This window comes from Cricetulus griseus, chromosome 7 (assembly GCF_003668045.3).
Source record: "Cricetulus griseus strain 17A/GY chromosome 7, alternate assembly CriGri-PICRH-1.0, whole genome shotgun sequence".
In the NCBI taxonomy this organism is placed as follows: Eukaryota; Metazoa; Chordata; class Mammalia; order Rodentia; family Cricetidae; genus Cricetulus; species Cricetulus griseus.
In genome coordinates this window covers 118,189,216-118,211,879 of record NC_048600.1, presented here as the reverse complement: position 1 = coordinate 118,211,879, position 22,664 = coordinate 118,189,216, and the positions used below count along the sequence as shown (strand labels likewise).

At 39.0% G+C, this 22,664-nt stretch overlaps 1 protein-coding gene across 5 annotated transcripts in view; it reads right to left on the bottom strand.

Annotated features, from left to right (window-relative positions):
* The window catches only part of Tlk2 (tousled like kinase 2), a 102,504-nt gene that overhangs the window by 45,079 nt on the left and 34,761 nt on the right, over positions 1 to 22,664 (bottom strand). For all 5 annotated transcript variants that reach the window (XM_027427862.2, XM_027427864.2, XM_027427866.2 and 2 more), the window contains one exon: positions 15,469 to 15,636. In XM_027427862.2, coding sequence (XP_027283663.1) covers positions 15,469 to 15,636 — 168 coding nt within the window. The remainder of the gene's footprint in view (positions 1 to 15,468; positions 15,637 to 22,664) is intronic.

Sequence of the window (22,664 nt, the reverse complement as noted above, 5' to 3'; positions counted from 1 at the left end):
TCTCTCTCTCTCTCTCTCTCTCTCTCTCTCTCTCTCTCTCTCTCTCTCTCTCTCTCTCTCTCAGGCAAAACTTTAAATTCTAAGAAATAACTGAAAGGAGTTAGGGTCAGAGTTATAGAGAGAAGGAAATTCAGAATTCACAATATCAGTAGTGAAAACAATTTGGGAACTCCTCCTATAAGCCTGGGTGACCCAGAGGGTGGTGATGAACAGAAACCTAACCCAGCAAAGATCTTTTTTGGTCCCTGCTTGCTTACTGAGAGGCCTTTACTTCTGACCCCTATAGAGCAGTAAGAGGTAAGTTAATGAATAACATTTGGTAAAGTGGCAAACTGGGGAATTCCAGGCCATATAGTGAGTTTGAGGCCAACCTGAAAAAATACAACAATAAAAAAGAATAAAATTATAAGCAAGCATTTAAACATTAAGAATGAAGGACAAGTGAATCCAAAGGACTCCTCATATAAAAACTGGAGTTGAGCACTTCCCTAGCATACACAAGGGCCAAAGTTGTATGCCTAGCACTTAGGAAAAACAAAGAAAAAATGTTTAGGTCAAAATCTATAAAACACAAGAACAATAAACTTGAGAAAGACATGTTAAATAACCACAAATGAGCCAAGTATAGTGGCACATGCCTGCAATCTCAGTACTTGGTGAGTAAAGAAGGACCAAGAAGTTCAAGGTCATTCTTAGCTATGTAGACAGCCCACACCTACCTGAGACACAAAAAAACCTATTTCAGGGGAAATGGGGAGGGGTAAGAGATTACAACTAGAATGCCATCAACTCTAGGGGTAGAAACAGGAGGATCAGGAGTTCAAGACTTGTTTGGATTTTTCTTGGGGGTGGCAGCAGCTGCTATATGAAGAAGCAGATAGATCAGTGAGGTAGAATTAGAGTCTAGAGGCAAACTCTTGACATTTACAGTCAACTGAATTCAGTGAAGATACATAGTCTTTGCAACAAAAGAGCTGGGGCAATTATATGCCTACCCACAAAAGAATAAAGGTGGGCTCTTTTCCTAAGTCACCCAAGATTTAAAACAAAATACATGGCAGACTTAAATGTAACACCTAAAAGTATAACACACTTCGAAACAACTATAAAACTAAAATTTCATGACCTTGGATTAGATAAAGCCTTCTTAGGTATAACCTGTGGAATATTCCTTTACATTGTGTGAATGCATGTCACTGTGATTGGCTTAATAAAGAAGCTAAGCAGGATAAGGTTGGGCAAGCGAACCAGAGAGAATGCGTGGAAGAAGGGGAGAGTCTGAGGAGTTCCAAGCAAGATGTAGATGACACAGGCGATGAACATGCTGTGCTGGAAGAAGGAACCACCATGTGGCAGAGGGAAGATAATATATACAGGTCAATTTAAGTTGTAAGAGTTAGTAACAAGCCTGAGCTATTGACTGAGCATTTATAATAATAAGTCTCTGAGTGGTTATTTGGGGGCAGCTGCAGAGACACAGAGAAACTCCGCCTATATATGGTGAGCAAACATCAGGCACCTACATCCACATAAAACCTGAAAAAGCTTTCAAGACGTTCTAAACACACAAAAACAGAGCCAAACACAGCTTCCTAGTGTCTTGTCTCTCCTGCAAGCTGCAGTAACTCGGTGTGTCTCCCAGCAGCTGCATGAGGAAGGAGCCAGCCACCAATCATCATACACTAAGCTAACCGCACCAGCAGGAGCTGACACACCTTTGTCTCATGTGATCAAAAAATAATGCAGATGTTTGGTAAAGACAGATCCAGATAGGAAAAAAAAAAAAAAAACTTTAAACGGGATACAGTGTATTTAAAAATATGCAAAGGCTTGGGAGAGAAAAGAAAAAGTTATATACAGTCATAGACTTAAAAAGTTTAAAAATAGGGCCGGATGGGCTGGAGAAATGGTTCAGAGGTTAAGAGCCTGCTCTTCCAGAGGTTCTGAGTTCAATTCCCAGCAACCACATGGTGGCTCACAGCCATCTATAATGAGATCTGGTGCCCTCTTCTGGCCTGCAGAGATACATGGAAGCAGAATACTGTATACATAATAAATAAATAAATCTTCAGGACAGTCTCCAAAGCCACAGAGAAACCCTGCCTTGAAAAACAAAAAGAAAAACAAACAAACAAACAAAACAAAGAAGACTCCCTGAAAATCTTGACTACAGACAAAAAGAAATAAACCTAAAAAACTGCAAAACACATTACCATATATTTTACCTATTCATACATAAAACAAAAAAAAATCATCTTTGGCTAACTTGTATACAACACTTATACTTGTATTAATACAGATATGTAAGTTACCTTTAAAAGTATTGTATTTTCAAAGCAAGGGGACCAAACACCAATAAAAAGAGATGGCCCAGATAATCCAAGATCTCAGTAAACCTCTGTTACAGTTTCCTCAGAGTTCTGCATCCAGAACAGCTTCAAGGATGCTGGCTGAGATGGTCCAGCCTCACAAACTACTCCAGCCAAGATTTAACCACTATCCTAAAATTTCTTAAGGGCCCCCAAAGATGCCAGTGCCACCAGACAACAGGAAGCAGTCTAGAAAAAACAATGCCCACAGTCCCAAAAAATGGGTTATGGATGTTTGTCATCATGGGGAGGGGGGTTGATTACAGGTTGGTCATAGTCAGGAAAAAAGCTAAACAAAGGAGTGAAATTCAAAGATCTCTTTCTAAAGGAAAACGATATAGAAATGATGAGATAAAAGGGTAGATTGTTGAGTCTACTTTAATAAAAAAATTAATCTCAAAATATTTTACATTTGTATAGACTTTGGTTTATTAATACAAATTTAAAGTTATTTTTGCTAAACTGTATGTTTCTACTCATTTGGGGTACTGTGCTTATGCAGCTCATTAAAAAATGTAATATACATAATTCCAGCACTCAGGATGCAGAGGCAGACAGATCTCTGTGAGTTTGAGGCCAGCCTAGTCTGCAGAGAAGTTCCAGAACAAGCTCCAAAGCTACATAGAGAAACCGTGTCTCGAAAAAAAACCAAATTAAAAAAAAAAAGAAGAAACAAAAATGTAATGTACAATTTAAAAATACAGGTGACTAGTCATCTATAATAATCAAACTTGTAGGGGCTGGAGAGATGGCTCAGAGGTTAAGAGCACCAGCTGTTCTTCCAGAGGTCCTGAGTTAAATTCCCAGCAACCTCATGGTGGTTCACAACCATCTGTAATAAGATCTGGTGCCCTTTCTGGTGTGCAAATATACACGGAAGCAGAATGTTGTATACTAAATAAGTAAAATCTTAAAAAAAAAAATAATCAAACTTGTAGTCAGTCATATTAGGTATGTTTACAAGGTTAAACAGATATATTTAGATAAATGGTATTCAAACACTTCAAAGACCTACAGAATATATCATTTAATATGTTAATAACCTAAGGCTTTTCATGACAGTGAACATGTCTGTTCCTGACAGCACCAATTTTCTTTAAAAGAAGATGATGGGCTTTGAAGAACCTCCACATGGAATTTGCTTAATGTATGTAAAAAGCTGGCCTTTTGGGCAAAAAAATCCCCTTGCCTCAATTACTGACAGTATATTCTCCAAACTGAACCAGCAGGACAAAAAATAAAGCAACTGCCAAACTATGACAAGACAAGTTAGGACAGTCCTTCAAAATTCCATTTCTCCAAAAAGTCTGTCAAATATACTAGGCCTGTAGGCCACAGTCAGATGCCCCAGTGTTACAAAAGAACTTTGGCTGACTGTCCAGGCAGCCAGATGTCCTTGTTGTTAGGTAACATTTCACCCTTCTGGGGTCTTTGATAGAGTTAAAGACTAAATATTAGACTTAAAGTTTTCCTTAGTTATGATAAAAGGTAGTTAGGTATAAAACTTTAGATTCAGAAAGATAGATAAATAACAGAATATTGTCTCTGGATTTGCCAAATACAAATGGACTGGATATTGTAACTGTAATTCTTACTTGGTAACATTTTTTTGATATATATAATTTGAACGTGTTAAAGTTGAAACCTTCCTTTTTTATTAGACAAAAAGGAGGAAATGCTGTGGAACAATATTTTTGTACAATATGAATATGTGTTACTCTCATTGGTTAATCGAGCTGACTTGCCGACAGCTAAGCAGGATATTCAGGGCAGAGGATGCTGGGAAGAAAGACGGAGTCAGAGGAGACAGTGTGAATCAAGCTGGATGATAAGTACAAACACGAGGTAAACAAGCCTCAGAGAAGCACACACACTAACAGAAATGGGTTAATTTAAGTTATAAGAGCCAACTAAAACCAAGTTTAAGTATTGGTCAAGCATTTATAATTAATATTAAGTCTCTGTGTGGTTATTTGGGGAGTGGCTGCCACAACACAGAGAACCTCTGCTTATACTAACCAAAGGCATAAATAACAGAAGGGAAAATGGATATTTTGGACTATTTTTCTAAACTAAGAATTTCTGTACTTCAAAAGACACCATATGAGCTAGGGATATAGCTAAGGGGTATGCCTGGCATGCAGGAGGTTCTGGATTCAATTAAGAGCAGCACCCCAAAATGAACAAGGACACCATTGAAAAGGCAGAATAACAGCCCAAAAAGAAAAAAGATATGTCAAAGGACTATTTGATAAGAGTGTTCAATTAGACTATGTACAGAACCCTTATATTTCAACAACAAAGATGACCTCATTTTAAAGAGCAGGGGGCAATGGAAGACTGGAGAGTTGCCTCATTGGGTAAAGGCACTTGACACCAAGTCTGATGACATGAGTTCTATCCCAAGAACCCACACGGTAGAAGAAGAGACTAGAATCCCCTAAATTGTCCTCCATGTGTACACACTTCTATACCCCATAAATAAATATAATTTTTAAAAGAGCAATGGAATCTAACACATATTTCTTCAAAGATACGTAAGTGACTAATAACCAAGTTATTTATGAGATGTAAACAAAACCCACAATGAAGTATCATTTTATACTCACTAGGATAGCTAAGATTTAAAAAAAAAAAAAGATAACACAAGTACTAATAATAACAAGTATGCAGAAAAACTAAAATATCTTATTGATGGGAATGTGAAATGGTGTACCTGCTGTGGAAGTTTGTCAGTTCCTCAAAAGTATCTACCAAATGACCCAGTGATCTCACCCCTTAGCATATACCTAAGGAAATGAAAACAAGTACTACACAAAAGCAACTTTTACATGAATGCTCATAGTAATATAATCTCTTTGTAGATCAGGCTGGTCTCAAACTCACAGAGATCCACTGCCTCTGCCTCCCCGAGTGCTGGGATCAAAGATGTGTGCCACCACCGCCCGTAATATAATTTCTAAAAGCCAAAAACTAGAAACAATCCAAATCCACATCAACTAATGAAAGAATAAATAGAGCTAATACCAACAGGACACCAAAAACAATGGTTAAAATTACTAATGTTAATCCATGAAAGTCATGAAGCCAGGGCTAGAAGTAGAGTTCAGTTCAGTTGGGGTCACCCCAGCACACACAAACCTGCACATATGAATAATACAATAAAAATAAATTCACTAGGCTATTATAATAATTAAAGAAGAGGAAGCAGAGCCAAGTATTCCTCAGTATGCTGATGCAAGAGGCCATGAGTTTAAGACCAGCTAAATTTATGGTTAAGACCCTGCTTCAAAAACCCAAAACATACAATACAAAAGAGAAAGCTATTTGCCACCATCTGATTAAGAGGCGGCTCAGCAGTACGCTCTTCCAGAGTGTGAGCTGGGTTCTCAGAAGCCATGTTGGGCAACTTATTACCACCTGTAACTCCAGCTCCAGGACACTTGACACCTCTAGCCTCAAGGGAACCTGTACTCATTTACACATACATACATAATTTTAAATAAAGATAAATCTTTACATAAACTAAAATTGAGTACTAATGGGTTTGGCTCAATTGGTAAAGTGCTTGTGATTTCAGATTCTTAGAAAGCACTCAACAGTCAGTCTAGCCAACTACTGACCTTTAGCTCAGAGACCCTTCCTCAAAAAAGTAAAGCAGAAAGTTATATAGTAAAATACCCAATGTTTACTTCTGGCCTCTATATGCACTTAGATTTTACGTATATGTACACACACACATTACAATCTAAAATTGACAACTAAAACTTGTTGAGCATGTACAAAATCCTATTTTGGATTCCTTGTATTAAAAAGAAATTGACCTTGCCAGAAATTGTTCAAGATCACCTTAAGCTACATAGTGAGCTCCAAATTCTGAGCTCATGAGGCCTGAGCTACATGATACCCTTTAAAAAAAAAAAAAAAAAAAATTAAGAAAGATCACTTTGGTCTTTGCCCAGAGGCTGAGTATAGCTCTGGGTTCAAGGCAGGACGAGGATGGAGAGAATACTAAAGCAAATTACTTCAAGTGAAATTATGTAGGGAAGCTGAAGATTGACCGGAGGGCCTCATGTATGCTAGGCCAACACACAGCCATATCCCCAACCACCTGCATTTTTATATTAGATTCAAGGTTTCAAGAGACCAAACTGCACCGTTAAAGCAGGAAGACAAAAGACAGTATTGAAACAAGTGAAAAGGAATCTGTCCAGAAGCCTGAGAAAACGACAAGTAATCAGAGTGACATCAAGACATGAGGGGCCATCAGAACATACCCTAAAGCACAAAGCAAGGGAAAACATGGTGGATGTGATACTGATTCAAAACTGAATTGATTTAGAAAGAGACCTATGTATTTACTAGAATTTAGAGTATGACAGCAATGTCATCAGGAGAGGAAAGACTATGTTTGGGAGTAAATCCTTCTCACAGGAAGAAAAATACACACCATAAGCTATATAGATAAGCAAAAGTAAAATATATGAAGACTGGAAGTAAAATGTGAAGATGCTATACAACACTGGAATTGTTTTGACCTTGAGAGAAAAGAAACATTCTTTGAAACATTAAATTCGCTTGTAAGTATAAGCATATAGATACCAGAAAATGTACCCAGTATTGATTCAGGGTAGACAAATAATTGGAAAATACTGAACTGCCTGCCAAGAACATAATGGAAAGTTCTTGAGACTGAAGACAACATATTGATCTGTAAAGCGCAACATATGAGATCCACATCTAAAAACAAAAAGATGCCAGAAACAAGGGACAGAGGAACCCTCTGGTCAAAGAATGATAACTACAGTACAACTTTTGTGAGCTTAAATGTTCCTTCATGAAACTCAGTACTTTGTGTGGTGATAGACACACAGAAATGTGTATGTAAATGATGACAAGATACGTAAGAATGAGCTGTAGTCCAGAAGCTGCCCATCAGCTCCTGGAGCAGCCTGGCTGGCAATGGCCTGTGCAGGACAGATGGTAGAGGAACAGTGTATGTTCCTTACAAAAGTGTAGACTCAGTGGGCCCTTCTCAAATGAGTAGCTGATGGTGGCAGGCTCCACAAAGAGGTAGCTTTGGGTCATGCCCAATCCTTGGACGAGTTCTGTCCACATCAGAGTCAGAGCTGCAGGTCAGGCACAGACTTCATGTCCATCTCAAGCTCCTGTACATTGACAAATAAGGAGGCTGCCGCTGCATTGCTATGGAGGCTTTGGCCATTGAGATGTCTTGTGCCGACGGCCTGGACCAAGGCCTGTGGTAGCATGGATGAAGTCAGAAGGCACACTTTGAGGCATGGAAGCTCCTTCTCTGGCCCAGGTGCAGGTCAGCTGAGAATCCACATTTACTTCTCTTAAAGACTAAAAATAAATATTTGATGGTCCTGGCTAACTCTCAGTTGTGGCATATGGTTATCTTATTGTTTTGTCCTTTTTGCTATTTTTATAATTTTTCAGAATGAATTTTCCCAGAAATGGTGATAAAGAAGGAATTTTGCATGTATAGAAATGTTATAGTAGTTTGATGCTAATTTTCATAGGAAATATTTCTAAAAAAAATTATCAATAATGAGTGGATACATTTGGTATTCTATATAATATGAAATTATTTATTAAAATTTAAATTTTTTAAATTTTATTTATATTTTATGTATGAGTATTCTGTATGTACACCTGCATACCAGAAGAGGGCATCAGATCCTATAGATGGTTGTAAGCCGCCATGTGGTTACTAGGAATTGAACTCAGGAACTTTGAAAGAACAGCCAGTCTTAACTGGATCTCTCCAGCCACCTATTTCATTAAAATTTTAAATGATACCAGGTGGTGGTGGCACACACCTTTAATCCCAGCCTGGTCTACAGAGTGAGCTCCAGGACAGCCAGGACTACAGAGAAATCTGTCTCAAAAACAAGAAAGGAAGGAAGGAAGGAAGGAAGGAAGGAAGGAAGGAAGGAAGGAAGGAAGGAAGGAAGGAAGGAAAAAACAAAGCAAAACAAAAAAATAAACTAAGTAAATAAAGATTGACTATATGAGACATTATTTGAAGCAGAAGTGGAAATCTATCTAAACGTAATTCAGAAAATCTAAAATATGCTTTGTCAGCAGTGGCTACCTCCTCAGGGAGCTTAAAAGGCTTGTGTTTCCCCCATTGCTTTATGGGCCTGTGAACTGTGCCACTGTAGTACTTTTACAATTCAGAAGATTATATGCTTACGACTCAGCATTTCCTATTTTAAATGTAAGATTACATAATAATTTAAGATCCCTCTCTGGGTTTGGGACATAGTTCAGTGAAAGATTGCTTATCTAACAGAATGAGACATAGCCATGTGTAGTAGCACACACCCTAAGTCCCAAGAGGCAGAAGCAGGTGGATCTCTGTGACAGACCAGACTAGTCCCTATAATGAGTTCCAGGATAGCCAGAATTATATGATAAACCCTGTGTTAACACCTGTCCCCCAAATGTTCCCTAAAAAGATGAGTCATGGTTCAATTCCAATCAACACACACACACACACACACACACACACACACACACACACACACACTCACAAAAGATAAACTCTTAATTTTCTGTCATCTGTTATTTTTATGAACATGCAGATTTCATTATTAGCATAAATATAATTTCTCTTAACTGTATAGCATTCTAACATATGAATGTGTTATAATTCATTTAACCAAACCTTTATGAAAAATTGACAGTTCTGACCTGACAGCCTACATTCTGTAATGATATATTATTTATGATTTATTAAAGTTTGCCTGGAGGCCGGGCGCTGGTGGCGCACGCCTTTAATCCCAACACGGGGAGGCAAAGGCAGGCGGATCTCTGTGAGTTCAAGGCCAGCCTGGTCTCCAGAGCGAGTGCCAGGATAGGCTCCAAAGCTACACAGAGAAACCCTGTCTTGAAAAACCAAAAAAAAAAAAAAAAAAAAAAAAAAAGCTTGCTTGCCTGGGGATTCAGAAGCAAAATCAACCACAAACTATAGAGGTCAGAGAGGTCAGCAGGTAGTGGCACACACTTTAATCCCAGGATTCAGAAGACAAAGGCAGATGGATCTCTCTGAGTTCAAGGCCACCCAGGGATACATTAGAGTGAATTAGTCTAAAAGAGAATTAGAGCTCACACCTTTAATCCCAGGACTCATGAGAGGTATATAAGACAGGAGCAAGGTCTCAGCATGAGGCATTCATTCTCCAGTCACTTTGAGAATAGGAACGCCCCAGCCCCTTTAGAAGTAAGAGCTCTCCTGGTAGTTTGGCTGCTTTGCTTCCCTGATCTTCAGGTTGAACCCCATTATCTGTCTCTGGGTCTTTTATTAATTTGTGTTACAACATTCCAGGGAGGAAAGAGTTAGGCATAGCACATTATACTGCAGCTAAGCTAATGATATGCCTAAAGAGTAAACCAAAAAAGGGCCTAAGAGTTAGTTACGGGAGAGACAGGCAGGGAGGAATTCTTTTACAATGTAGTCAGGCTGGGCCTCTCTAGCAGAGTTCATTTGAACAGAAACCAGATAACTGAGGGGACAGGAGGCATACTAACATCTTAAGGGAGAATGCTAAGGCAGGAGCAAGTATAAGCCAGGTACAATGGTACAGACCTGTAATTCTACCATTCTAGAGGTGGAGGCAGGAGGATCAGGAATTCAAAGCTAGCCTTGGCTACATAGTAACTTTAAAGCTAACCTGGGATACCCAAGACTGTTTCATAACTACACCCCTACAAAGTGCAAAGGCTTTGAAGAACAAAGCTCATAGTACTTGAAGAATAAAGTAATAAAAGAGTATTAATAAAGTATTATTTAAAAACAAAAACATGTGACCCAGTTAGAAAAGCAGAGAGTAGCAAGAGTGGAGGGAGGGAACAAACTGTGCATGGCCATGTGAAGGACTTTTAAAACAGAGAAGCCATTCCAGACCAGGCTGGTGAAACCCACAGAAACAGCTGACCTCAACATTGGGGAGCTCTTGCGCCCCAGACTGATAGCTGGGATACCAGCATGGAACTGATCCAGACCCCAGGAACATGGGTTTCAGTGAGGAAACCTCGGAAATCTGTAGTAGTTCAGTACTTATCCCTAACATAGGTGTGGACTTTGGGAGCCCATTTCATATAGAGGTTACTCCCTGAGCCAAGATACAAGGGGTTGGGCCTAGGCCCTAAAAGGATATGATAGACTATCAAAGGATATGATAGACTCTGATGACACCCTATGGAAGGCCTCACCCTCCAGGGGGAGCAGAAAAGGATATGTGATAGGTGGGGTTTTAGTTGGGGGGGGGTTGTAGGGGAGGATGGGAGAGAGAGGGAACGGGGAGTGACGTGTAAAACAATCTTGTTTCTAATTCAAATAAAAAAAATTAAAAACAGAGAAGCCACAAATGGACTTGGGTTTCAATACTACCACTAAGTGCTACTGCGAAAAATCAAAAGGAACAAATACAGAAGCAGGGAGTCAGGCCAAAATCTCAATGGGAGATATGAACTTCAGCTACAGTAGCAGTGTGAACAGAATTAAGAAGTAGAGGAATTCGAAGCATATTCTGAGGTAAAATCAGTAAGATTTAGTGCTCTGGATGTGGGGTAAAATATAGAGATAAGAATAAACATTTTTAGCCAGTAATAGAGGAAAGAGCAGACAATACTGGGATGTGTCAAAGTGTAGGAGAAATGAGTACTGAGTAGAGAATCAAGAATGATGAGTTTAGTTGTGGACACTGAAATCTGATTCCACTTCTTGGCTAGAAAAAGGAGATGACTGGAAGCAGCTGACTGTGCACGTCTGGAAGTCAGGGCAGAGATCTAACTACAGATAGAAACTTAAAAATCTTCTGTATACAGGTGACAGGTTTTAATGACAAACTAAATGAGATTAAGAAGAAATGAAGGTAGGAACAAAAAAAATCTTTAGCCTGAACTCTACAACATTCCAGTGTGTAAAGACAGAAGAAGTAAGGAAACCCAGGAATGGAGGCCAAGCTAAGTGTGTGCAGACTAACAAACTCTGCTGGATGAGCTCTAACTACTCATCACTAGATCTAGCAATGCAGAAATCATCAACTTAGGAACACTGCTGGAGGAAAGTTGCTACCAGATTTTTGTAATTACAAATAGAGTTGACTCAACAGTTAAGAGCACTTGGTACACAACTGGAGCCACTCCAGTTCCAGGACCTCTAAGGGCATCCGGCACATATGTGGTATACATACATGCATGTAGACACAGGACTCGTACACATATACTAAATAAATCTTAAAAAAATACCACAATATATAATCTTTGTAGTCTTGTGGGAATGGAATTTTTGAACCCAAAGATATATAAGCTTAACACAGATATATTACCAATTTCTCTAAATAATTGCACCAATTAATTTCTATTCAGTACAAAGCTGTGGGTGACTTTAAACTAAAACATACACAAATATCAAATTTCTATTTATTTTAAAGATTTATTATTTTTTATTGTATATGTGCATGTATTTCTGTGTACAACACATGTGCCTGGTGCACTCTGAGGTCAGAAGAGAGCACTGGATCCCTTGGAACTGGAGTTACAGACAGCTATGAGCTGTCATGTGGGGGCTGGGCATCAAACCCAGGTTCTCTGAAGAGTATCAAATACTCCTACCCTATTTCTCTAGCCCCAAATATAAAATTTCTTAATCCTTGTTAATTAGATAGGTCTTAAAAGTTATCTTCTTGGGGCTGGAGAAATGGCTCACTGGTTAAAAGCACTGGCAGCTCTTCCAGAGGACCCGAGTTCAATTCCCATCACCCACATGGCAGTTAACAACGGTCTGTAACTACGAGTCTGACACCCTCGCACAGACATACATGCCTGAAAAACACCAATGTAAATAAAATAAAAATAATAATAATAATAAAAAAGTTATCCTCTTAGCCAGGCATGGTGGTGCATGTCTTTAATCCCAGAATGGGGGTGGGGGTGGGGGAGCAGCAGAGGAAAGTGGTTCTCTTTGAGTTTGAGATCAGCCTGGTCTAGATAGTGAGTTCTAGGACAGCCATGGTTATACAGAGAGAGTTTGCCTCAAAAGACAAAACAAAAATAAACAACAATAAAAAAGTTACCTTCTAATTCTGTAGTTCTTTATAGCCTAAGCTGATAATTATTAGGCATTTGCCTTTTTCTTGTCCACAAGCCACCTTTGCCCTTCTCTTCTCTGCCTATCTTTACTGATTTATAATACCTGCTGTATATTAAAGTTAACTCTTTCACTTTTCTTTATATAACTGCAAAGACAAAGAGAACTATAAATAACAAAGCACCAGGCTTTGGGGTTTTACACACTTCTTCTTACACCATCTCTTGGTTACTCTCTGCAGCATGAGAATATTCTGCAGGGCTGGACAGACTAAAAGTAGTACCAATAGGACCCTTCTAATGCATCCATCCCCATTCCACAGCCACGGAACCATATATCTTTTACTTTACATTAGGGGACAGCAGAAATGTTGATCAAAAGTTGTGTATTTAACTACATATCTACCACACAGTGGGCACACAGTAAATAAGCTTAGAATAGGGAGGCAATTCATATGGCAATCAGAGAACAAAAGCAAAGGTTGGAGAGATGGATTAGCAGGTAAAGTGCTTGTCACAGAACCACACGAACTTGAATTACAAGTTCGGATCCCCAGCACTCACGTAAAAAGCAAGGTATGGTAGCATACATTGGCATTTATAATCCAAGCAGTGAGGCATGAGTGGAGACAGGCAGCTCACTGGCCAACAAGTCCACCCAATTGATAAATTCGGTAAAGTCCTTATCTCAAAAAATGTGGAGATACTCTGAATGTTGACTATGGCCTCCATACATAAACACATGCCCTACACATACAAAAGAAAAAAAGGATAAATAGTTTTGCCCAGGAAAGTCACATCTACAATAAAAATCTAATAAAGACCTTTGAATGATAAAGAGACAATGGAATTAAAAAAAAAAAAAACAATGCAACAGAGTGACTGCATTCTCACAGCAAAGGTTTTATGTTACCTTCAAGCCCTCTACAATATCTTATTAATCTATACTCCAATCTTTAGGTCATGTGTGTTTCCTCAGTGTCCCTAGGATAAGCTATACTGTCTCTACAGAAAAGGGTTCTCATTCCTTGGATGATGAAACAACTTAGAAAAAAAAACTTTTAATGTTTTTCTATTCTTGAGGCAAAGCTACAACAGTGCTAAGAAAGTATTCCATAACATTAGGGCAACTGGATGGTCGGGGTTGATATGACTACTCTGGACAGCTAGGCTGCTGCCCCTTTCTTCTGTGTCCACACCACACACATTACTCCCAAAGCAACACATAGTTGAAGTAGACAACCTTCCTCAATATGAGAGGATCACTCTTAAGTCTGGTTGCTCCCTTCCTAGAACTTCCAAACAAGCTTTCAAGAAGTATTTAAATAATTTATGATTCCCTGATCCAGCTATTTTTTTAATTATTATTTTTATTTCCTTTCCTTAAGACATCCAACACAGGACTTCAGAGATGGCTCAGTGGTTAAGAGCACTCACCAGCTGCTCTTACAGGTCATAGGTTGGTCTCAGCCCCCACATCAAGTAGCTCACAACCATCTATAACACTCACTTCTGGCCCCACGAGCACCAGGCATGTACATGGTGTATACATATAATATCCGCATGGTGCACACACATAACATTCAGGCAAAACACTCATACACACAGAACTTAAAAAAGAAAGACACCAACACTAATACTACCTTTCCAAATAGAGTTGCATGTGAGTTAATAACTCATAATATACTTCACAAAACAGAGAACTAGGGATTTTAATTACAGAAAATGAATGAGGCAAAAATGGGATTGGTGGTGACTTCTTTTTTGAGAGACAGAGTAGTCTTGCTAGACATTCCGCAGGTAACTCTAGCACTGAAAAGGCTGAAGTAGGATTGCCAAGTTTGTTTTTTTTCCTTTTTCTTTTTCCCTTTCTCTCTTATAGAGACAGGGTTCTCATGTTGTAGGCCAGGCAGGCCTCAAACTTACTATACAGTCAAAGATAACCTCCAAGTTCTGGTTCTCTTGCTTCTACCTCTCTGGCACTGTGACTGCAAGCAAGTACCTCTATGACCAGTTTTATGTGGTACTGGGGATTGAACCTGGGCATCACAGACACTAGGCAAGCAATCTACTAAGCTGCGTCCTCAGTCTAAATACATATTCTTTAAAAAGAGGAAGAGGGGCTGGAAAGATGACTAAGCAGTTAAGAGCACTTGATGCTCTTCACAAGACTTGAGTTCAGTTCCCAGCACACACACACCAGGAAGGCTCACAATCACCTGTAACTCCCTCCAGCTCCAAGAGATGTGACACACAACCCCTTGTGCCCTGTGGGCACCAGCACACTAGTACACATATGCACACGCATGTGCGCATACACACCCCCCCCACACACACACACACACAATAATAAGCGAAGCTGAAATGAGCAAACAGAACATTCTTTTTAAAAAGTGAAAAGGCAAGTGAGTGGACAAGCCACGTATATAACAGAATCCCTACCTATAGAACAAATCACACTGCTCAGATTCTAGTTTGCCTAAGTGTCACATGGAGTTTGGTGCTTTTTAGTTAGATGAAATTTTGTCTGGAACAGAATCTGTATTCTCTTTATTTTTTTTGTCAACCTAAGATCACATTTTTCTTCCCACTGTACACTCACTCCTGAGAGCTTCAGCCACAGGGACTAAGTGAAGTACCATGCCTTTAAGAAGTGAAGAGGGAGAGCTGCAAAGTTGTACTACTCTTACACAGGGCTCCAGTTTAGTTCTCAGGACCCATGATGGATGGCTCACAACCACCTAGAACTCAAGCTCAGGGGATCTGACACCCTCTCTGGACTCTGAGTACTCGATCACACATGTATACCTACACACAGGTAGGTATACACATAATTTAAAAGGCATATCTAACAATTTTTAAATTGGAAGTATTTTAAATGATTAAAGAACAGAAAACACCATCCTCTCTATTAAATAATCCAACTTCATCAAAAAATCCAAAAGAGCAAACACCTTTAAACATGCAGCCTTATACTCACAGAGACAAAGGTGAAGCAGAGGCCAGCTCCCCGTGGTGCTAACTGCTCTGTGTCAAGGCGAGGTTTTGCTAGCATCACTGACATGAGGGTTGGCAGAGCAGACTGCTCTTCTGAGGCCTCCTTTGCAGCACTGCCATCTAAACCATACAGGGGCTGTTCTACTCGACGCTGGAAAACATTAAAAAAAACACACAAGTGACATGAGAAAGATAACCCAGAATACTGACAAAACACGCAGCAGGTGAGACTGGGTATCATAAGATGTATGATTTAGATCACAAAACACCTCTGAAAACACAGACTATAACAACATGGTCACTGATTTGTCACCTATTTTCAAACTGGAGTAAACACCTTACTCAGATCATGTAAAAGACATTCTAATGATTCTAATTTTACATAACTCTGGATGTGAGGATTACTTTGTATGGTTCAGTAAGTCACCTTCACAGCACTCTCAATCTTACAAAGAAAATGTTCTTTCATCCTATAAGTAAATGAAGGATTAAAATAACTGCTGCATGGCTTTATAGACAAGAGTTTATTACACTCTGAATTCTACTTTCAGTATTCCTTACATACAAAAATTTAAACTAAATACAAGCAGAGCAAGCATAGGACAGTAAAAGAGAAACATGCTACAAGTATGTGTGGTTTATTCCAGAAATGTATAGTTAAACATTAGCAAATCTGACAGGCAGTGGTAGCACACGCCTTTAATCCCAGCAGGAGAAGACAGGAGATCTTTGTGGGTTCCAGGCCAGCCTGCTCTACAGAGCTAGTTACAGAACAGCCAGGGCTACATAGAGAAACCTTATCTCAAAAAACAAACAAAACAGCAAATCTAAAATAATTTATTACATTAATAATAGAAGAAAAATTATGATTCTTCTCTTTGGATTGTAAAAGAATTGCCAGGCAATGTTAAAAAAGGAAGAAAAAAAAAAAGAAACAACTAGAAATGCCAGGTGGTGGAGGCACATGCCTTTAGTCCCAGGACTTGGGAAGCAGAGGCAGGCAGATCTCTGTTGAGTTCAAGGCCAGTGCCAGTCTAGTCTACAGGGCAAGTGCCAGGCCTAGTTTCAAAAAAAAAAAAGCCTAGAAGTATTTTCTCAAAAATCAATAAAAATATTACTAACAGAGTACAGTAGAGACCCTTCATTAAACTTGGGAATAGGCAGTGGTAACACATTAATACAGAAAATTTAATCAATGTGATATAAACACTGGAAGATATTTAAAAGTGTCATTTTGGATGACATAAATATTCACAAAGGAAACCAAACAAATTAACCAAAAAACTTCAGTAAGAGAGACAAACACAAAACAGGTTTTAAAAAAAAAAGTCAACAGCATTACTACACATCAATAATTAATTACCATCAGCAAGTAATAGAAGGAAACTACATTCAAAATAATAAAATATCAAAAAACATGTGAAATACTGACTATTAAAAAACTAAACAGCTTCACAGATTAATATAAAACAATATAAGCTGGGCATAGTGGCACATGCCTTTAATCTCAGCACTGGGAGGCTGAGGCAAGCAGATCTCTGTGAGTTCATGGCCAGTCTGAGTCTATATAAATTCCAGGTTAGCCAAGGTATATAGATCCTGTCTCAAAAACAAACAAACAAACAAACAAACAAACAGCAATTTAAATGGTGATGTCCTGGTTCCTGAATTCAAAATGCACCAATTCCAAATTTGAAAACCAGTAGAGTTTTCATTTATTTTGCTCTAGACCTTGGAGGGGAGAGAGAAATTCTCTGGCTTTTAGAAGATTAAATTAATGGCTTACATGAAAATTAGTCACATAATTTTCCTACTGACATTCCTGTAATCTCATCACTTGCAAGGATGCAGCATGAGGGTCACTGAATTCAGTCAGCCTGAGTTGTCTCAAAATAGTTGTTTACTCATTTATGTTTTTTAAAAAAATTCTAGCAACAAAAAATAAATTCAGAAACAATTCCACATAATATGGATACATAATTTATGATTAAAACATATTTCACAGTAAAGGGAATGTATTTATAGACTGGCATACTACTTCCGAAGTTATTTGGAAAAGAGACACTTAGTATCTTCCTATCTTCTATCACATATAAAAACCATAACAAGAAACATAAGCAAATGCTGCTGTAACTTAGTAGTGAAAAAAACTTTTACACTTGGGGAATGCAGCATGAATGTGTGTTTTTTAATCATGCGAATATCAATAAATAATTTAAAATACATAAAGTAGAGAAAAGACACAAAATTGAATGGTAAAAAGTCAACATAAACTTATATTACAAATTTACAAACACATTTACAACATACATGACACTGAGTTAGGAATCTTAAAGTGTCCTACCTAATAGTAAGAAAAAGCAAATATTCCAAAAGATTAGCACAAGACACAAAAACTCATTATGAGAGAAATTGAAAAGGCCATTCAACATATGAAAAGAGGTTTAATATCTCTAGTGAAGAAATCACAGTTAAACCAAGGTATTTTCTCACTGGAAAGACTATAATGACACAATTCAATATTAATTGGATATGCCAAAATTAAGAAACACAAACTGCTAATAATCTCCGAGAAAGAGATAGACATAGAAGAGATAGGGAGGGAGGGAGGGAGGAAGAGAGGAAAGAACAGTCCCTTGATGTAGCCCTGGCTGTCCTGGAACTTGCTATGAAGACCAAATTGGCCTCAAAATCTCTGCCTCCCAAGTGCTAGGATTATAGGAGTACACCACCAATACCTGATCTTTTTAAATATACTCTGACTTAGAAATTATACAGAAGTATAAACAAAAAATTAACTGCTGGGAATGGTGGTGCATGCCTTTAATCTCAACACTTGGAAAGCAGAGGCTCTCTGAGTTCAAGGCCAGACTGTTCTACAGATCGAATTCCAGACAGCCAGGGCTGTCTGGAACAGAAAAAACAGAGAAACCCTGTCTGGAAACCTGGCCCCTGGCCCCCATCCCCCACTCCCACCCCCCCCACGCCAAGAAATTAATTACAACACTACTTATAAAATACAAATATTTATAGTGCATTGAATAAATTAATACAACTGAAATAAGGAAAATTAGTATACAAACATACATGTATGTAGAGTCTAGAAACACTTGCCAGCTGCCTTTTTGGGGGGGAGAGAGGGGGTGCTGGGGATTGCCCTGCACATGCTTAAGTATATCTCCCGATTTTTTGGGGGGGGTGGTCTCAGACAAGGTCATAGCCCTGGTTGTCCTGGAATTTACTATGTAGATCAGGCTAGCCTCTAACACAGAGATCCACCTGCCTCTGGCTCCAGAGTACTGGGATTAAAGACATGCACTACTATACCCAGCTTTCCCCAGATTGTTTTGTTTTGTTTTTCAAGACAGTGTTTCTCTGCATAGCCCTGGCTATCCTGAAACTAGCTCTGTAGACCAGGCTGGCCTCAAACTCACAGAGATCCATCTGCCTCTGCCTCTGCCTCTGCCTCTACCTCTGCCTCCTGAGTGCTGAGATTAAAGGCATGTGCCACCACCACCACCTAGCACCCCAGATCATTTTTATGTTTTTTCTGAGACAGAGTCTCACGAAATGGTTTATGCTGGTTATCAACTTGCTCTGTAGCCAAGGTGGGCCTTGAACTTTCAATCTTCTTGTCTCAGCCACCAGAAGCTGAATTACAAGGTCCCAGTTCTAGAAAGGGCTGTTTTGTTAAGGGATTTTTACAATCCAATCTGCATATATGCTTTATCAGGAACAGCCTCTAAGTTATAATAGTATGTATTTTAATCCCATATCTAATTTTATCTTACTTTGACTTTTAAAAGGTTTTTTAGATTTATCTTACATGTATGAATGTTTTGTCTGCGTGCATATATGTGCAGTACATGTATGCCTGTCAGATCCCCTGAGTTACAGGGCTGCAGTGGTTATGAGCCACTGTGAGTGCTGGAAACCAAATCTGGGTTTTCTGCAAGAGCAACAAGTACTCTTAGCTAAATACTCTTAGCTGCTGCGCCACCTCTCCAGCCCTTTAATTTTTATGACAGGGTCTGGCTAACCTCAAACACTGACGTTCTTGCTTCAACTTCACAAATACTGACTGGGATTACAGCTGTGCACCACACTGCCTGGCTGCTTAACTATTATAGAAAGTTAAGTGAGCAAATTTATCAAATGCTAATGACAAACGAATTTAGTCTTCCAATCTATAAGTAACTAATCCTCAAGATCAACAACAGTCCTACCCTACCACATATAATAGCTCTTTAATACTGAGATACCATTCACTTCCACATGCTCTCTAAGCCAAGCACTCTGCCCTATATTCAATAAGCATCTACTATGGTCTAAAGCCTTTTCTTTTCACTTTTCTGAACGAAGGCAAATTAAGATGCTGGAATAAATCTTCCCTTAGAAAGCCAATTTAAAGACATGCCACGGGCTAGGGACAAAGCTAAGTACTTCGGTCCCTAGTGCTACAGGAAAGCAGACAAACAAGGCTAGGTGTGCACTTTTAATCCATACCAACTTCCAAGCCAGTCTGGCCTGCAGAGTGAGACCTTGTATCAAAACAGTGATTTTCTTTAAAAGGGATCTGCTAGGACAAAATCCAAGAGCATATGATAAGTAAAAGAAACATCAGAGTCATATATGGCCCTACGGGTACTTGAAGACACTCAGTTCTGATTTCCAGGGCACAACGATGTTAAGTAGTCATTAAGCAAAACCTACCCAGGCAGAAAACACAGGAAGGGCACACTCTCCATTTCCACGTCTAGAGGACTCCAGTGCACTCAACTACACTCTCAGGGAAAGGGTGAACTAAGAAAAAACTTTCTTTCACACTCAAGTAGCTGCAAGGAAGCTGCCTTGCAATGTAGGAGATCAGGGTTTAAGAAATGTTAGAACAATCTAAATCAATTTTTTTGACAGCTGAAACAACCAACCAAACCAGCTAAAATTCAACCAACCAAACAAATATAGGACTTAAATTTGATAAACTTGTATTAGAAAGGGAAACTCTCTAAGAACAAAAGCAAATAAAACTTCTCCCTCAAAGAACAAATGTATCTTCAGTCAAAAATGTTTTTAAGAACAATGAGTTATATACATCATTAGAAAACAAAGTAAAATGAAATAAAACCACAAAAAAACAACTAAGGAGAAACAATGGCAGAAACAAATTGATAAAAACCTCAGATGCCAGCATTAGTAGTTAAGACTATAAAATCATGTGCACAAGATTTAGAGAAAATAAGGGCTGGAAAGATGGCTCAGAGATTAAGAGCACTGGCTGCTCTTCCAGAGGTCCTGAGTTCAATTCCCAGTAACCACATGGTGGCTCACAACAATCTGTAATGAGATCTGGTGCCCTCTTCTGACATACAGGGATACATGCATACATAATAAATAAAAGTTTTTTAAGATTTAGAGAAAATAAGAACCCAGTGGTAAAATACTTGGTGAGCAACCAAGTGGTTCAACCCCCAGAATCACAATTAAGATTTTCAAAAGCAAAGGGGGCTGGAGAGATGGCTCAGCAGTTATGGGCATTTGTTGCTCTTGCACAGGACCTGCGTTGAGTTCCCAGCACCTACATTACGGCTTACTACATTCATAACCCTAGTGTCAAGGGATTGGACATCCTCTTATGACATGGGCACAAGATACACACATGGTTCACATACATATACACAGGCAAAACAGTCATACACAGAAAATAAAAATTTTAAATCCTTAAAAACTAAAAGAATGAACAAATAAAAAGATAAACAGCAGACAGCTTCTCCCCACCCCACCCCCAGACAGGGTTTCTCTGTGGCTTTGGAGGCTGTCCTGGAAACAGCTCTTGTAGAGCAGGCTGGTCTGGAACTCACAGAGATCCACCTGCCTCTGGCTCCTGAGTGTGGCGTGGGCCACCACAGAGAGCTTTTTTTTTTTTTTTTTAAAGATTTATTTATTTATCATGTATACAGTGCATACCAGAAGAGGGCACCAGATCCCATTACAGATGGCTGTGAGCCACCATGTGGTTGCTGGGAATTGAACTCAGGACCTCTGTAAGAACAGTCAGTGTTCTTAACCCCTGAGCCATCTCTCCAGCCCATGAAGAGCTTTAAAAAAAAAAAGCTGTAGCAGGGCTCAGGATAAAAACAGTTCATTCCCTTACCATGTAGCAAGGTCCTGGAGATTGAGCCTAAGACCTCAAAACAAAGACACAAACAGAAGCAGTAACAAAAATTAAGAATTCAATGAGACTAGCAGCAAATGAGAGACAATGAAACATAATCTGGAACTGAGAGGCAAAAAGAAATAATCTACAAAGAAGCATACACAGACAAAAGAAACCAAGTCCAGAGGCAAGGGGAGGACAGACCCAGTGCAGAGATGATATATGACAGGTAACAACTATTAATTATTCGGAACTGGAGAAGCAAACCAACCCACAGATTCCAAAATCCCAGAGTCAAAACCAAGAAAAAAAATGTAAGAAAACACATGTTGAAACTTCAGAGTACCAAGACAGCAGCCAGAGGCTAGGGATATAGCTGGATGGTAGAACACTTGCCTAGCATGCATTAGACCCTGGGTTCAACCCCCAGTACAATACAAAGTAAAAATGACTAAAAAGCAAGCACAGAGCAAGCATGGTGGCTAACAGCTATAATCCTAGAAGTTGGGAGGTGAAGGCAGGAGGATCAGAAGTTCATCCTAAGACTACATAGCTAGTTTAAGGCCAGCCTGAGCCACATGACACACTGTTTCAATTAATCAATACCCCAAAAAATAAGTAAATGGAATACAGTAGTTTCTTTAAAAGAAACATTTATATAATACATAAAGAAACCACATTATATTGGCCAGGAAATATATTAACAAAAAGCTGATTGTATATGAGCAAAAATATTTAGACCACACATAATGGTTTGGATATACTAAAATCAGACAGACCATATTTAAAGAAAAGAGCTTTAAATTGGTTCAGCTAAGAGCACCTGAGTTTGACTGTAAGCAACACACAGCAGCTCACAACCATCTGTAACTCCACCCACATCAAGGATCAGACACTCCTTTCTAGACTCTGCAGATATACACACAAGTGGCACACAAATATAAACACAGGCCAAATACCCATACAAATAAAATTGTTTTTAAAGAGCTCCAAGGAGGGGCTAGAGAGATGGCTCAGGGGTTAAG